Source organism: Motacilla alba, chromosome Z (assembly GCF_015832195.1).
Source record: "Motacilla alba alba isolate MOTALB_02 chromosome Z, Motacilla_alba_V1.0_pri, whole genome shotgun sequence".
NCBI lineage: Eukaryota > Metazoa > Chordata > Aves > Passeriformes > Motacillidae > Motacilla > Motacilla alba.
Genome location: NC_052046.1, coordinates 75,350,455 through 75,366,709, shown reverse-complemented (window position 1 = coordinate 75,366,709; position 16,255 = coordinate 75,350,455). Strand labels below are relative to the sequence as shown.

The 16,255-nt window shown below is 58.3% G+C and overlaps 1 protein-coding gene across 3 annotated transcripts in view; it reads right to left on the bottom strand.

The window, feature by feature from the left end:
• Nucleotides 1–9,998, bottom strand: part of ZCCHC7 (zinc finger CCHC-type containing 7) — a 97,368-nt gene extending 87,370 nt beyond the window's left edge. For 2 of the 3 annotated variants that reach the window (XM_038125934.1, XM_038125933.1), the window contains exons 1-3: nt 9,772–9,997; nt 5,518–5,625; nt 3,185–3,907 (exon numbers count right to left, since the gene is read on the bottom strand). In XM_038125934.1, coding sequence (XP_037981862.1) covers nt 3,185–3,907; nt 5,518–5,527 — 733 coding nt within the window. In that variant the 5' untranslated portion in view covers nt 5,528–5,625; nt 9,772–9,997. Of the gene's footprint in view, nt 1–3,184; nt 3,908–5,517; nt 5,626–9,771 lie in introns of all 3 variants that reach the window. The other variant, XM_038125935.1, reaches the window with a different exon arrangement.
• Nucleotides 9,999–16,255: the final 6,257 nt, after the last annotated feature.

Genomic DNA, 16,255 nt, shown 5'->3' with positions numbered 1-16,255 from the left:
AAGACATGGAAACTCTGACACTGGAAATGAATTCTCTGCCTTAGTGCACGCCACAGTTTGCAACGGTTCCTTCTGCGCCCTTTATTATGGACTCCTACAGTTTAAATAAAGAAAAGAGCATAGATTATACCAGAGACCTGGAACTGCTGATGTACCCGTTTCTGAAACACCCTGAAGAAGGTAGGACCCTGTCAGCACAGCAACTGCAGCATCACCGGGCAGCTTCCTGGCAGCCAGGCCAGGAAAACACCACTGCCAGGTGGGAACACGCGGGCACCTGGCCTGCCTTCTGGCAGGGAGAGCGGGAATTTTACAGGAATACAGGCAAAAATGTGCTGTGGCTTAGTGTGCAGTTAGACAAGCAAAACCAAAACCTGAAAGGCGCCTAAAACCAGGGGGAAGGAAGCAGGGCAGAGGGGAGGGAAGGTCCCCTCTGTGCACGGGACGCTGGTACTCGTGGATGTGAAGGGTTAAACTGCAGGAGGGCAGGTGAGGACCAGCAGGTAAACCTGGATCTGCCCCCGGCAGCCAGAGCTCGTCTCCCACAGCCAAAGCACACCTCTTTCCTTCACAGCCGGAACGGTGGAATGCTGGAAACTGGAGCTGGAGAGCTGCAGAGGGGGAAGACTCTCTGAGCTCTAGAGCGACCAGGACAGCATCGTTTGTTCAGAGGGAATTTAAAATAATAATTATAAAAATAATAAATGTTAGACAAGAGCGGGCTGGGCGAGTGAGGTGCAGGGGAGTGAACAGAACAAGGAGATGTGCTACATTCCCTCCCTAAGGAGCTGCCTCTGTCGCAGTGGAAGCTCAGCTCCTCTGCACAGGGACCCAGATGTGAAGACAGGCTCGGGAAATGACGGACACGACAGGCTGCTCTCACGTGCCAGGTCCCTTTTCCACGGGAAGCAAACTGGGCACCAAACAGCACGGCACTGTCACGGGAGGCCAGTCCAGTGTACAGTCACAGGCAGCTCCAGGGGAGAGGGCAAAGGCAAGGCTTCCTGAGCTCCTGCACGCCAGGACCACCCCTACTGATGCCACAGGCCCTGAGGTTGTAATGTATACACAGTGCTGCCACCAAAACACCTCCTTCATTCCCTAGAAACCCTGGAAACAGAACTGTGCATGTCCCACAGTATTTTAAATCAATGAGCAGAGAATATCTCTGAGAGGGGAATCTGCCAGTACACACGTTTTTAAAATGAGTTTCTTTGAACCAAAAATTTTTATATTCATGTTTCAGCAGAGTCATTTATGGAGCTGCAAAATCCCAGAATGGCTTTGGTTCCAAAAGGCCTTAAAGATCACCTTGTTCCAAACCCCTGCCACGGGCAAGGACACCTTCCCTTAGACAAGTTAAATATTATTGTCCATAGGATGCAAGACACAAGTTCAGTAAACAAATTACAGTTACTGTACACTAGGAACATTTATGGCTTCTCTTCCCTACACACACATACCTACAACACAATTTATTCTGAGCCTGTACCCTTGCATGGGGATCACAGTGTGTCTTAGAAAAGGAGCAGCTGAACCAAACTTTTGTGCACCAGAGCTACTTGAATTCCACCCACCGGAATCTGGAGGAGTTTGGAGAAGGTTCTGGCCTACTTTGGGAACAAAACCAGAGCAGGAGAGGAGCAGGTTATGACCTCCTATGACTGCCTCTGGCTGCCCACTGAAACATCTCAAACACTGCTCGTATTCCCTGCACTCTACAAAACAATTAAAGTTCTAACCAGTGTGGCCCATTCCCACAGGGCAGGGAAATTCTCGCCCTGCTGTCTGCTCTGCATGTGGCTTGCTTATTGCCAACACTGGCTACGAACCAGAAACATTACACTGTTTGTCACAAGAATGTGGCATAACTTAGCAAAAACTGCTCCCTGGTACCAAACATCCCTTTGATTTTTAACAGCCCCCTCCGTCAGCACTGGCAAACCTGCAAGGCAAGCCTTAGAAACTTTACAAAGATTTGTGAGGAGGAAAAAAACAACATGAATTGCAAACGTGGTGAGCTTATTAGTGACTCTGGTGCAGTGACAGAGTGCTTTATGTAGAAGTCTGTGCAGCCACAAACTGTGCTAAGCTATGCAAAAACACTCACAGCTCCAGCAGAAAGTTATCAAACATTCATGGCCCTGAAACACGTGTTTCACCAAAGAAGGCAAAGCCTATTCCACAGCTCTTCCCTGCCAAACAGCAGAGCAGCAGCACTGTTTGTAGACACTCTGACCCCAGTGAGGTCAGCCTGGGGATCAGGGTCACAGAGTGCTCCATGCCCTGCAGAATCGCCTCACTTACACAGATAAAAATACAGTTTTATTTATTTGCACCAAATAAAGCTAGGGCATGCACAGTTTTTAACTTCTTTCAAAGTACGGTCTGTTGTACTTCATTTACAAACTCCTCTTTATTTGTTTCTGCAGGCTTTGTCTGGGTCACGGTTTCCCTCAGCCTGGCAGGGAGCGATGCCCTTTGTGCCCCAGCAGAGCAGCGAGCAGGAAGGAACCGTGGCTGCTCATCCAGCAGCGTTTGCAGCTGCTGGTGACAGTGTGTGCCACACACAGCGGTGACCACAGACACCTGCTGAAACTCTGAGGCACTGACCACCACCTTCACGGGCCTCTCTGCTGCAATGTTTATCAAAACACCACAGACTCCAGTAGCTGGGGAGAAACCTCTCCGAATTCGGAGCAGAATCCACACGAGAAGAGTCAGACAGCCTCAGAGGAACAGCCCAAAGGGTCAAGAGTGCTGAGGGAGCAGTCACCTGCTGAACTCAGGCCCGGGAAATGCTCAGGCCTCCCCTCTGCCCCCTGCCTCCTTCCTGCTACAGCTCATCCCTGCCCTGAGCTGAAAGGTCTCTGGTCTGGCACACAGCAACTCCTTATACACTCTCAGGAACACAAAACACATGGCAAGGTTGGAAAGATCACAGTATAAACCACTCTGGTAGTACTGCTAAGATTCTGCCAGGAAAAATGCTGCTTTTCCTTCCACATGCCATGCTGCTGAAATGAAGGTATTGAAATGGAACAAGCCATGACCATTTCATTTGCCACAGCTTTGCCACCAACTCGCCAGCTTTCCGTTCACCTTTCAAGTAGCAGCACCAGCGTCATTGCAGACAAACTGCTGTCCCCACACGAGAACAAACAGGCCAAGAGAAAGCACTAACCTTTCCTGACAGGAGTGGCACAGCCCTCGAGGTTCAGCATGATGTCTCCATCCGAGTCATCAGCCCCAGCTCCCAGGAGCATCCAGCTCTCGATGTCCTCGCTATCAGAGATCAGGCTCTCCTCCTCCTCCTCCTCCTCCGAGCTGTTGTCCACCACCAACACGTCATGGAGGGCTTGGGGGCCTGCAGAAAGGACTGGGGCAGGCCTCCCACCGGGGCTGCTTCTCTGCCTTGGAGCGCCCACAGCAGACTCAGGGGGACACAGGGCATTACGTGCAGCAGCCTTGGTGTGGTTTGGCGTGGAAGACAGCAGGTGGATGCGTGCTCTGCGCGGCGCTGAGGAGCACCCTGGCCTCTGTGCCTTGCTCGTGTAGATGCTGTCTTCATCTGGGGAATCAGACAGGACGATGACCTCGGGCTCATCTGGAAGCTGAGTGCCCCCACCAGCGAGCTCAGTGAGGTTCTCATCTTCGCCCTGTTTCTCAGTCAGACCTGCACTTGGACCCGTGACTTCTCCAACATCAGCTTCGCTCTCCACCCCCAGGGCGCTGACTTCCCCAAGGTCCTGGGAGTAGTGGATCTGGCTATAGAGATGGAACTCCACCTCGCTGTCAACACTCTGCTCACTGGATGACTCCTCGGGGTAAAGCTCATCTTCGTACACCTCAGCGCTCTCAGCATCATCGTACCCAGCAAACAGGCTGGGAAGTGAAGACTGTGAGTCTACAAAAAAAGCAAACGGTGATATCAGAATGGCCATACGTCCAAAATAAGCCTTCAAGGGATACCTTTGGTGCCCTTGAAGTTGCTCAGGTGAGTCGTAGAGCTCTGCACACAGACCGTCAAACTGAGCAGATTAAACAGCCACCTGTGCCCCAGCGTGCAGCAGCAAAAGCTGCCTAAGGATGCACTTGCATTAGCCATAACCCCTGCTCCACCTGCACTGCTCTGGCCTCTGAAAGGGGCGTTTGCTGAGGCATTTCCCCCTCCCTCAGCAGGGAGGCCACCCGGCTGCTCACAGAGCACACCCAGAGCTGTGCACCTGCAGACTGCAGCCCGAGCACAAGGAGCCACTGAAACCATTCAGGGATTGGAACTGGGACTGCTGCTGCACAGGGAGGGGAAGCTCAGCAGGATTTATCCTGCTCACAAACACCTGGGGCACGGGGAATAAACAGACCACCAAGACAGAAACACCACAGCGCCGCCCTGCAAGAACCTGAAGGGGAATGGCCACAAAATAACAAAATATAGGGAATTCCACTAAAATGTAACTCTGTTGCCCAGAAAGGCCGCAACCTCAGCTAGGCACAGCCCTGAGCAAGCAGCTCCAGGTCACTCTGCTTTAAAGCGGGGCTGAGATTGCCAGAGGCTCCTTCCCCCCCGCGCTGTCCCGTGGTGCCAGCCCGAGGGCGAGTGTGCCCACAGCCTGCTCCCTGGCAAGGCTGGCCCCTGCATTCCGGGCTGCCCTAAAGGCACCCTGCCTCCCCGAGAGACTGCCTCCCTTTGTGCTCACGAGTACAGCAAGCACAGGACACGGGGCACTCCCTCGAAAAGTCTGCCTGTATTCCTGCACGAGTCCCTCCCATGGAAGCCACCCAGCTTCTCCAGAGCTGACAACTGCCAGGTGAAGTTCAGCTCTGCGGCTGGCGAGGAAGAGCTGCATGGCACTGCCTGAATCCCCCCGCTGGCACACACATACAGAAGCTCAGACTTGTGAGCTGGGTACAGATGTAACCTGTGTGATGGTGGCATTCAAAGAACTCAAAGGCTCCTACTCAGAAGGCTCTCTTCTGCTACCAGATTCCTAAGTAAACATAACACCTACTATGCTGCATATATGAAAGAAGGTGGTAAGCAGAGACAATAAACCTCCTTTAGATGCTGTGGAAGGGAAGAAGCACAATGGCACCTGAATGGCTGCAGCTATAAAAACATCCAACAGACCAAATGAAGGCCCCAAACTTCAACATTTCAGTCAGCTTCACATGGGGTCCCTGTTTCAAACAGACTGCAGCCTGCTCCCACCCACACAGCTCATTCACAGTATCAGCATGGGGTTATGAGCTGTGAGAGGAGGCCTTCAGCAGTGGAGGAAAGCAACAAATCCTCCTGAAGACGCTGTGCTATTTTAGTGAGCTCCAAAGTGGAGTCCAGACACTCCTTCCTCCCCTTCTGTCACCCAGGGGATAAAGCCACGCACAGTAAGCAGTGACCACTGCTGAACACTTGCAGCTGAGCCACACGGGTGCCTCCCAAGAGTCCAGGAGCTGACTCACGGGCTGCTCACAGCGCAGGCAGCAGCACAGGCAGGCAGCAAGCACTCCACTCACTTGGATCCATCCTGCTCGGAAGGTGGGAGCACAGCTCCTCCTGCTCTCAGGTCCGGCGGCCGGGGTAACAAAGGGCTCTTCCTCCTGCTCTGCAGGTGCACCAGGCCCCTGGGAACAAGAAACACCTGACATCAGCACCACGGCACAGTCTGAGCACCTGCTGCTCACCCTCCCCAGGCCACGGCCGTGCTCCCCCTCTCCAGGAAAGGGCAGCAGCCACGCCGGGACCCCACACCCCGGCAGACACACACACAGCCTCGAGGGCAGGCAGGAGAAGCTCCACAAAGCCTTGCTGGTTTCCAGAGCATCAGGCTGAAGCAGTCTCTCACTGAGCTCTCTCAGGTAACTCAGAGAAGGGCCTGACTGCAATTTCAGATTTCCTTTTGCCAGGGAAAAGCTTGGACTATGTGCAGGCTTTTCCACAGAACCACAGCAGGGTGTTGGCTGGAAGGGACCCCAGGGTCGCTGTCCTCTCAGCTGTGCTCCCCTAAAGTGCCACACCCACCCTGCCCCAGCTGCACTATCACAAAGACACTCCTACACCTGAGTGTGCAGGGCACATTACAAACATTGGTCCTGCAAAGACTACCTGGTTTGACAGGCTGAGGGAGTGACAGCGCGCTGACACATCCTGCTGTGGAACCAGATTACCTTAATGTAAAAACAAAAACCCAAACTTCAAACCCCTGGCAACAGGAGAAGCCTGAACCCAGAGCACAGCCTTCCTCAAGAGCACCTCAGGCAGCCCCAAAGTAAGTTCCAGTAAAGGGCCACCAATGCTAAAATTAAAAAATCACAGACATCTGAGCTCCTCCTAACCGTCAGCAAAACTGCAAGTGGCTGCAGCTGGCAGTGACAGGGATACTGTTCAAAACCTGCCTGCCAGCATTTTCCACCTGAGCCCCTGACAGCCCACGTGTGAGCAGCAGCAGGGCTGGCAGCAGCACCGGGCAGCCGAAAGGGAGCTGCCACTGGCAGCCTCAGCAGGGAGGAGAGCCAGGCCAGCAAACAGGAAAGAGCAAACAAGGTAATTAGAACAGCCCAGCCAAATTCCCAAAGCGGGTCTGGGATGCTCGGGGCTCGCCCACCTGCAGCAGGGACTCTGCAGCAAGAGGCTCAGGGCAGTCCTTCCCATGCCATTCCTGCTCCCCTGACTCTCCCTCTGCTGCCCTCCTGCCCTTCTGCTGCTTGAGCTTTCCCAGCCCCCAGGAGCTCCCCGTGCTGAACTTCAAACACTGAGCCTTCTTTAAAACTCCCAAATGTTTAGAGATCTCTTAAAAACTGAGATTTCTTAAAAACTTCTAACTGCAAACTCAAGCACAGAGATTCCTTCTTCCACCGCTCATGGCTTTGTGGACAAAGGCATTGCTCCCATCACACACCTTCAGCAAATCCCCGGCATTTCCTCGTTTACCTCACTCTCTGCTTGATCTCCACAGTCAAATCCAACCCTTTTTGGTACCTGCACTGAGGACAGAGAGGCAAACAGGCTCTCTGCTGCCTTGGAAGGCAAAACACAGCCCTGTTGTCAGGCTGTTACAGGCTGCAACAACTAAAGGGGAAAGAAAAAACAAGAAAGAAAGCTCTTCCAGGAAAACCACCATGCTGTCTGTGCAAACACAGGGTCACACACCAGGACAGCAGCTTTAAATTTAGGTCAGTTTGTGGTACACAGAGTGCCTGATGCTTCAGACTGCTGGGACACTGCTCAGCGTGAAACTGACAAAGAATTCAAACCTTCCGGAGCTCGGGAATGAAACCTCTGCCCCCAGCTGCTGCAGCTGCTCTGGGCACACTGCCCTGCCTGCATTCCAGGAGAAAATCACCCTCCTGGAGCTCCTGGCAGCAATGGAAATCACACCTGGGAAGGTATGAAAATGACAAACCTAAATGCCTGTACAAAAACCTGTGCAAGGATGTGTCCCTCAACAGAGGCCAGTGCCAGCTCTGCTCCCGATGTGATTCCAGTGTCAGCTCTGCTCCTGATGTGATTCCAGTGTCAGCTCTGCTCCTGATGTGATCCCAGTGCCAGCTCTGCTCCTGATGTGATCCCAGTGCCAGCTCTGCTCCCGATGTGATTCCAGTGTCAGCTCTGCTCCCGATGTGATCCCAGTGTCAGCTCTGCTCCTGTGCCTGATGTGATCCCAGTGTCAGCTCTGCTCCTGTGCTGTGATTCCAGTGTCAGCTCTGCTCCTGATGTGATTCCAGTGTCAGCTCTGCTCCCGATGTGATCCCAGTGTCAGCTCTGCTCCTGTGCCTGATGTGATCCCAGTGTCAGCTCTGCTCCTGTGCTGTGATTCCAGTGTCAGCTCTGCTCCCGATGTGATTCCAGTGTCAGCTCTGCTCCTGTGCCTGATGTGATTCCAGTGTCAGCTCTGCTCCTGTGCCTGATGTGATTCCAGTGTCAGCTCTGCTCCTGTGCCTGATGTGATTCCAGTGTCAGCTCTGCTCCCGATGTGATTCCAGTGTCAGCTCTGCTCCTGGGCTGTGATTCCAGTGTCAGCTCTGTCCCTGATGTGATTCCAGTGCCAGCTCTGCTCCTGATGTGATTCCAGTGCCAGCTCTGTCCCTGATGTGATTCCAGTGTCAGCTCTGCTCCTGATGTGATCCCAGTGTCAGCTCTGCTCCTGATGTGATTCCAGTGTCAGCTCTGCTCCTGTGCTGTGATTCCAGTGTCAGCTCTGCTCCTGGGCTGTGATTCCAGTGTCAGCTCTGCTCCTGATGTGATCCCAGTGTCAGCTCTGCTCCTGGGCTGTGATTCCAGTGTCAGCTCTGCTCCATGCTGTGATTCCAGTGCCAGCTCTGCTCCTGATGTGATCCCAGTGCCAGCTCTGCTCCTGATGTGATCCCAGTGTCAGCTCTGCTCCATGCTGTGATTCCAGTGCCAGCTCTGCTCCTGATGTGATTCCAGTGTCAGCTCTGCTCCTGTGCTGTGATTCCAGTGCCAGCTCTGCTCCTGTGCCTGATGTGATTCCAGTGTCAGCTCTGCTCCTGATGTGATCCCAGTGCCAGCTCTGCTCCTGGGCTGTGATCCCAGTGTCAGCTCTGCTCCTGTGCCTGATGTGATTCCAGTGTCAGCTCTGCTCCTGATGTGATCCCAGTGCCAGCTCTGCTCCTGGGCTGTGATCCCAGTGCCAGCTCTGCTCCTGATGTGATCCCAGTGTCAGCTCTGCTCCATGCTGTGATCCTAGTGTCAGCTCTGCTCCCGATGTGATCCCAGTGTCAGCTCTGCTCCATGCTGTGATCCCAGTGTCAGCTCTGCTCCTGTGCTGTGATTCCAGTGTCAGCTCTGCTCCTGATGTGATTCCCCCCTGGCTGTGCCTCTCGGGGGCTCCTCGTGGCTCCCAGGGAGCTGAGGCAGGCACATCCCTCTCCTGCTGCCCAGGTGAGTGTGCAGCTGCCCAGCTGCAGAGGAGAAGCCCTTGCACGGGAGCTGGAGGAGGTCGGGAGGGGGCTGGCAGCAGCCTCTGCCCTCGTTTCCCACCATCCAACACTGATTCCTGGCTAAACGCTGGGATGCAAACCCTAACCGCGCCCCACGTGCTGTCTGGGGAGACACGACTGCTCTGGGCTTTCTTCAGGTGAGGGGAAAGAGAAGCAAAGCTCTGGAGAGGAAGGCAGCACCTTCCTGGAGGCAGCTGTGCCTCCAAGAGAGCTGGGAGCATCTCCCCCACACCCGAGCCCTGGAAAACAGCAGACCAGCTCACGCTCCTGGAGATATCTTTCCTCCCACAGGCACACTGTTGATCATGTTCAAAAGTAACAAGCTTTTCCTGGGGTTCCAGGATGTGTCTGCTGGCCGGGAGCAGACGGGAAGGGAGATCCCGGGGGAGGGAGATCCCGGGGGAGGGAGATCCCGGGGAGCAGAGATCCCATGGAGCGGAGATCCCGGGGGAGGAAGATCCCGGGGGAAGGGAGATCCCGGGGAGCGGAGATCCCGGGGGAAGGGAGATCCCGGGGGAAGGGAGATCCCGGGGAGCGGAGATCCCGGGGGAAGGGAGATCCCGGGGAAGGGACGCACACCGCGGCACCGGCCGGGCAGCAGGCGGAGCGCGGGTCGGGCCCACGCAGAGGCCTCCCCCGCAACTCCAGGACCGGGGCGAACCGGGACACGCCGCAGCCGGAGGCCGCGCCACGATCACGGACACCGGGGCCGGACGGCGGGGCGACGGGGAGCCGGGCCGGGGCCGCCGCGGAGGGAGGGCTGGGAGGTGCCGGAGCCGGGTGAGGCCGGTAGTCACGGACGATACTCACTCACTGCCGACACCGGAGCGCAGTCGGTGTGGGCGCTCGGTACCGGGACGGACGGACGGGCTGACGGACGGACTCCCCCGGCGGCGGTGGCGGTGCTCAGCGCCAGGGCTGCCCGGTGCCGGCGCTCCGTGCCAGGGCTGCCCGGTGCCGCTGCTCCGCGCCGGCCGCACCGGGACCCGCCGAGCCGGAAGTGGCGGCGGCCCGGCCCCGCCGTCCGGCCACGTGCTTCCGGCCACGCCCCTCCCGGGGCCCCGCCCCGCCCGCAGCCCCGGGGCCGCCCGGCCCCGCCCCCAGGGGCCCGGCGTGTGGGGGGAGGGGGAAGGGCGCGGGTTTGGGGAGAATTCGGCGGAAATCGGGAACATCGGGAACGCCGGGAACAGCGGGAGCAGCGGGAACGCCGGGAGCGCCGGGAACAGCGGGAACATCGGGAGCGCCGGGAGCACCGGGAGCGCCGGGAGCACCGGGAACAGCGGGAACACCGGGAGCACCGGGAACATCGGGAACACCGGGAACGCCGGGAACGCCGGGAGCACCGGGAGCAGCGGGAGCGCGGGGCGGGACGGGCTGCGCGGAGCCCCGCGCCCTGCCCGCTGCGGGTCGGGCGGATCGCGGCTGCGGCTGCGGAGCGCACAGAGCCCGCCCCGGCTCCCGGGCACCGGGACCCCAGCGGGGACCGGCGGGGGAAGATCTAGAGCTCAGCCTGGCCCTCCCCGGGGAGCGGGACGGGGACAGGGGACAGGAGATTGGGACAGGGACAGGAGATTGGGACAGGGACAGGAGATAGGGACAGGGGACAGGGACAGGGGATGGGGATAGGGACAGGGGCAGTGACAGGGGATAGGGACAACAACAGGGGACAGGGATGGGGACAGGGGCAGTGACAGGGATGGGGGATAGCAGGAACAGGGACAGCAATAGGGACAAGGGACAGGGGACAGCAACAGGGATGGAGACAGGGACAGGTGCCACTGTCCCAGGCTGCTTGAAGCCCAGTCCAGCCTGGCCTTGGACACTCCAGGGCTCCAGGGGCAGCCCCGGCTGCTCCGGGTGCCCTGTGCCAGGGCTGCCCCCCTCGTGGGGAGGGATTCCTGCCCGGTGTCCCACGTAGCCCTGCCAGTGGCAGCCCCTCGCCCTGGTTCCGTCCCTCCCGCCCTGTCCCAGGTCCCTGTGCGGTTCTCTGGGGGCACCTGCGGACACCCTGCGGTCTCCCCGCAGCCGCTGCTCCGCAGCCGGACAGCCCAGCCCCGCGGCAGGACAGCCCAGCCCCGCAGCCGGACAGCCCAGCCCCGCGGCAGGACAGCCCAGCCCCGCAGCAGGACAGCCCAGCCCCGCGGCAGCACAGCCCCGCAGCAGAGCTGCTGCAGCCCCGGCAGCGGCACACCTGCGTGCAGGTACGTGCGCCGGAGCTGACACCCGCCGCAGTGCTGCTGTCCCTGCTGCTGCCGCTGCCCGGGGCTGGGCTGTCCGGCTGCCCCCTCACAGGCTGGGCTGGGCTGTCCGCCCGCCGCCCCCTCACCGGCACACCGGCACCCGCAGGGCCAGCCCCCGGCTCACCGGGACCGGCAGCGCTGCCACTGTCCCCACAGTCCCCACAGTGACCCGGCAGCACTGCCAGTGCCCCCACAATCCCCACAATCCCAATATTCCCCACATTCCCCCATATTCCCAATCTTCCCCACATTCCCAATATTCCCCACATTCCCCACAATCCCCCAGCCCCCTGGCTCACCGTGACCGGCAGCACTGCCACTGTCCCCACAATCCCAATATTCCCCACATTCCCAATATTCCCCGCATTCCCCACATTCCCAATATTCCCAGTATTCCCAGTATTCCCCCCACATTCCCCACATTCCCAATATTCCCAGTATTCCCCACATTCCCCCCACATTCCCCACATTCCCAATATTCCCCCCACATTCCCCACATTCCCAGTATTCCCCACATTCCCCCGACATTCCCCCCACATTCCCCCCATATTCCCCACATTCCCCATATTCCCCCCATATTCCTCACATTCCCCACATTCCCCCCATATTCCCCCCATATTCCTCACATTCCCCACATTCCCCATATTCCAAATATTCCCCACGTTGCCCATATTCCCAATATTCCCCACATTCCCCCCATATTACCCCCACATTCCCCCCATATTACCCCCATATTCCCCACAATCCCCCCACATTCCCAATATTCCCCACATTCCCCCCAATCCCCCCATATTCCCAGTATTCCCCCCATTCCCCCCATTCCCCACAGGCTCTCCAGTGGCCCGGCAGCACTCCCGTGTTCCCCTCGAGGATGTGCCCCCGCATTCCCTGGCACGGCCCGGCCTGGCAGCTGGTGCTGGCTGCCCTCCGTGTGCCAGGGACACTCTGCCTGCTCCCGGGCTGCCCTGCCCGCACACGGATCCTCTGGAGCAGCTTCCCGGGAGGCTCCAGCAGAGAGGCGCCCGTGCGGGCAGGTATCCTGTTTAACAGTGCCAGAGCCACAGGGCTGCGTGTGCTGTGCTGCTGCTTCTGGGAGCACAGAGTGTGGCATGAGCTGCACACCTGGCGGCAGGCAGTCACACACAGCTCCGGGGGCAGGACTGCCAGCCCCGGGCGTCTCTCTGCCCTTCCTGGATGGGCCGGGCCCTGGCCGGGGGTCAGAGACCCTGGCGTGCAGCCACAGACCCCCGAGGCTTTGAGTGTGGCCATGGAGCCAGCTGCCAACCTCACATGAAGAATTGAATGTCACACAGGTTTAGAGAGCACAGCAGCAATGATCACAGGGTGAGGGAACAGTGTGAGGATTCTGTACGTGGGGGTTTGGGACTTTGCACAGGGGGGCTGAGGCTCCAAGGGGAGGAATCAGGGCGGGCCCTGCCCTTCTTCCTTCTTCTTCCTGGCCCCCATGGTTTGGGGGATGCTGGCGCTTCCAGACTGGTCTGGAGTGGACAGTCACTGTCTGGCACAGGTGACAGCTCTGGGAACAGAACTGTACATACAGCACACGTAGTTTTTAGTGTCACAGACAGCAGCAGCCCCGTGGGAGGGCAGCGTGCCCCTGGCTGAGCTGCTGAGCAGATCGCGGCAGGCCAGGCAGAAAATGTTCAGATAACAATTAATGAACAGCCCTGAGAACTGCAGCCCAAGAGTCCTGACTCCTTCAACAGCCGGGCTGGGAAAAGGACTTTCAACACATCTGGGGGTTGTGCTGGTAGCAGAGACTCGCACACAGGACGGGCAAGGGGCATGAGGGAGAAGAGGCAGGGACTCGGGAGGGATCCAGCTGTGCCTGCTGCGCTGGGGACAGTGCTGTGCCTGCACACAGAGCTGCCCCGTGCTGCCCTGGGGCCAGCAGGGCTGCCAGCCCACAGACACGCATGTCTGCCACAGCCACTGGGCCCAGAGCTTGCATTTTGCATCTCATTCTCTGACTTTGGGGGTTTCCTTAACGCGGTGCTCGTGCTCTATTTTCAGCAGTCCTGGCGTGTAATCACGACCTGTGATTTACCTCTGTGACTGCTAGCACGGGCAGCTTTGTGTGGGCTGCAGAACTGCCTCTTGAGAGAGAGAATAATGTGTTTCTCTGATCCTCCAGGCTCTAGCTCTGGGAAGGAGTGAACAAATCCAACCCACAAGTAGAAAGGTTTTATCTTCTGGCAGACAGCGAGTGGAGCCTGACATGGCTGTGACACCTGGCACTGGCCTCAGGTACTTTGCTCTGATCTTATCATGGCACCTTTCAAAACAACAATGCTTTTAATGCTTCTGGAGGTTATGAAACCTGCTCAAATATATCAGGCAATTAATTGCTGTAAAATATACGCTGTTAAGATGATTAAAAGATGACCTGGAGCGGCTGAATGTTATTCCCCACATTCCCCACATTATGCAACTGTCAGGACCCTGAGGATAACCCCTGGAACCTGTGCTGTGTCTCAGTTTCCCGCATTCCTGCCCCGACCCCTCTCTGCAGGCTGCCATCCTGCCCTGGCCTTGGCGTGTCCCGGTCCCCAGGCAGGTGCCAGGTGCCTGGGGCTGGGGCTGCCCTCTCCTGGCTGGGTGCTGGGCTGGGCAGCGGCCACCAGGCCACCAGCCCCCTCTGCACAGCTGCTGGAACGCTGTCAAATACACCTTTGGAACAAGATCTCAGGCCAGCTGTGTCTCCCCAGAGCATTTAGCTACGACTGCAGCGGTAGTTTTTGCCTGCAAGGACCCGTTCTTGCTGGATTTGCCCCTGGGAGGAGGGTGGCATCATAGCGAAATGTCAGCAGCTGCCTCTGAGCCATCCCTTGCCAGTCACCTGTCCTAAGGGACGGCGTCCCACATTGCCCCAGGGCCACCACAGCTCAGGGGACGTCACCCAGCCTGGATGGCAGTGCCACAGCTGCAGTGCAGCCTTGCTGCAGGGAGCTGGGCCGCTGCCGAGGAGCAGACAGAGGTGCCTGCACTGGATCCAGCGGGGCTCAGGAGCGATCCTCAGGCCCTGCCACTGTCACCCTTGCACCCCCTTGTCTGTCAAGGCAAAGCCGCTTGGGTCGGGCTGCTCCCTTTGCTGCTGAGCGCTGTTTCTCGGTAGCAGTGACAAACTTCACCTGCTGCGTGCCTGAGCCCGGCCCGAAGTGCTCCCCTCCTCCCCTGAAGGTGCTGCCTTTGGTGAGCCAGCGGTTCACCGCGGCGGGGAGAAGCCTGGCACGGAGCCCGAGGCGGGGGCGCTGACAGGACGCCAGGAGGTGTCACTGCCTTGGAGCCCGGAGGCTGTCCCCTCTTCCCGCACAGCTCCCAGCTTGCAGGCTGGCCGGGGGCAGCTCCCGGCCCGCAAGGCTGCGGGGAGCTGCGGCTTCGGGACAGCTTGCTCTGCTGCCGGCTGCCGGCTGCGTGCGCTGGGAGCCGCGGTCCCGTCCGGGCTGCGGCTGCGGCGCCCTCCCGCCCGGCTCGGGAGCGCGGCACCCCCGGAGGGCGCGGGGCCGGGGCTGCTGCGGCCGCTGGATGTGCTCGGAGCCCCCAGAGCCCTGTCAGCGCAGGGGAGGCAGCACCCATCCTCACGGAGGAGGATCGTGCTCGCCATCCTCCGCTCCCCGCGGAGCCCGTGCCTCGCCCCTGCCCTGCCCTGCGCGGCGCGGCCGCACAAGCCCCGCGGCACGGAGCGGGCCCGCCGCAGCCTGCGGGCAAACCGAGCCGTGCTGCAGGGACAGGTGGCTTCGCGGCAGCCTCAAATGCCTGGGGACAGAGCTGTGTCTCCTGCAGCCTTCCACGTTGCAGCACACGGGCGGAGACCGCCGTTCTTCCCACCGAAACCTGTACGTGCTCAGAAAAGGAGCGGGAAGGAAGAGGGGCATCTCCCCGGGATGTGACCGGTCCGCTCGCGGTCCAGGTGCCGGCAGGTGGCAGCCCAGAATGCGCGGCCTTTCCGCGAGCCTGGTGCTGCTCCCCGGAGCATCTTCCGCCTCCGCTCGGCTCCCCGCACCGGGGCCCTCGCTGGCTCCGAGCCGGGGCCGACAGCCACCAGAAAGGACCCCGAAATTACACTTTCCATTCGATTCTTTCCAAAGTTTTTTTTTTCTAAATGCGGAGGGAGACAGCACAAAAGTTCTGAGGGTAGCAGCACGAAAAGCGCCCAGAATGTGCCTCAGTGGTATTGCACAATAACAAAGTGTCTCTGTCAGGGTGCTGGCTCCTGTTCCTCTAGCTTTGCCAAACACCAACCCTGTGGGATGAAAAGGCTTATGAGAGATGCAGCTTCACCTGGCATTCCTAGGGGAGTTCACAACTGGAAGGTGATGCCCTGTCCAAGAGGGTTGCTGAGGAAAATCTCAAAACATATGGCCCCCAAACACTGGGTGATGTTTCTTCCACTCTGGAGCAACGTGAAGACGTGATTGAAAATTGTACTCATTTAAGGAGGTTAATTAAATCCATTTGGGCAACAATCTTCTTTTTAAGAGCCTAATTCTGCAGTCTTGTCAAACACACTTTGTACCTGGCCTTGTTGAACCGAGTGGGATGTACTTGCTTCTGGTCCCTGCACCCAGGGGAGCCGTCTTTGACTCGCACAGTCTATTTCCTGACAATCAAACTGTTTTCATCTGGAAGCTGCAACCGATGGGGTTTTTTTGTGTTGTGTGTCTGGGCACATGAGCTCCCTTTTCATCTGTCCTGCTCCAGTAAAAGAGGTGAGCTTTGGGGTGATGAACCACTCATCCTCCCTGAAGACCAAAGATGGACCTGCCCCACTCTACCAGGCAGGAGCAGGCAGGACTCTCTGCGCTGGCCTCTTGTGGAACTGGGGAGAGGCAGCTGCAGGAGGGCTGAAACAGTTCAGGAAACGTGGGGCAAGAAGGCAGGGAGAGGCAGGGCAGAGCCCCAGGGCCATGAGTGAGGAACTGAACCAGGACAGCGAGGAGGTGGCTGACATTTGCCTCTGCAGATAACATTTTCCCACCTTGCCTCCCCCTTCAGCAGCAGCAAATTGCTTTGCCCATGTCACAGGAATGGTG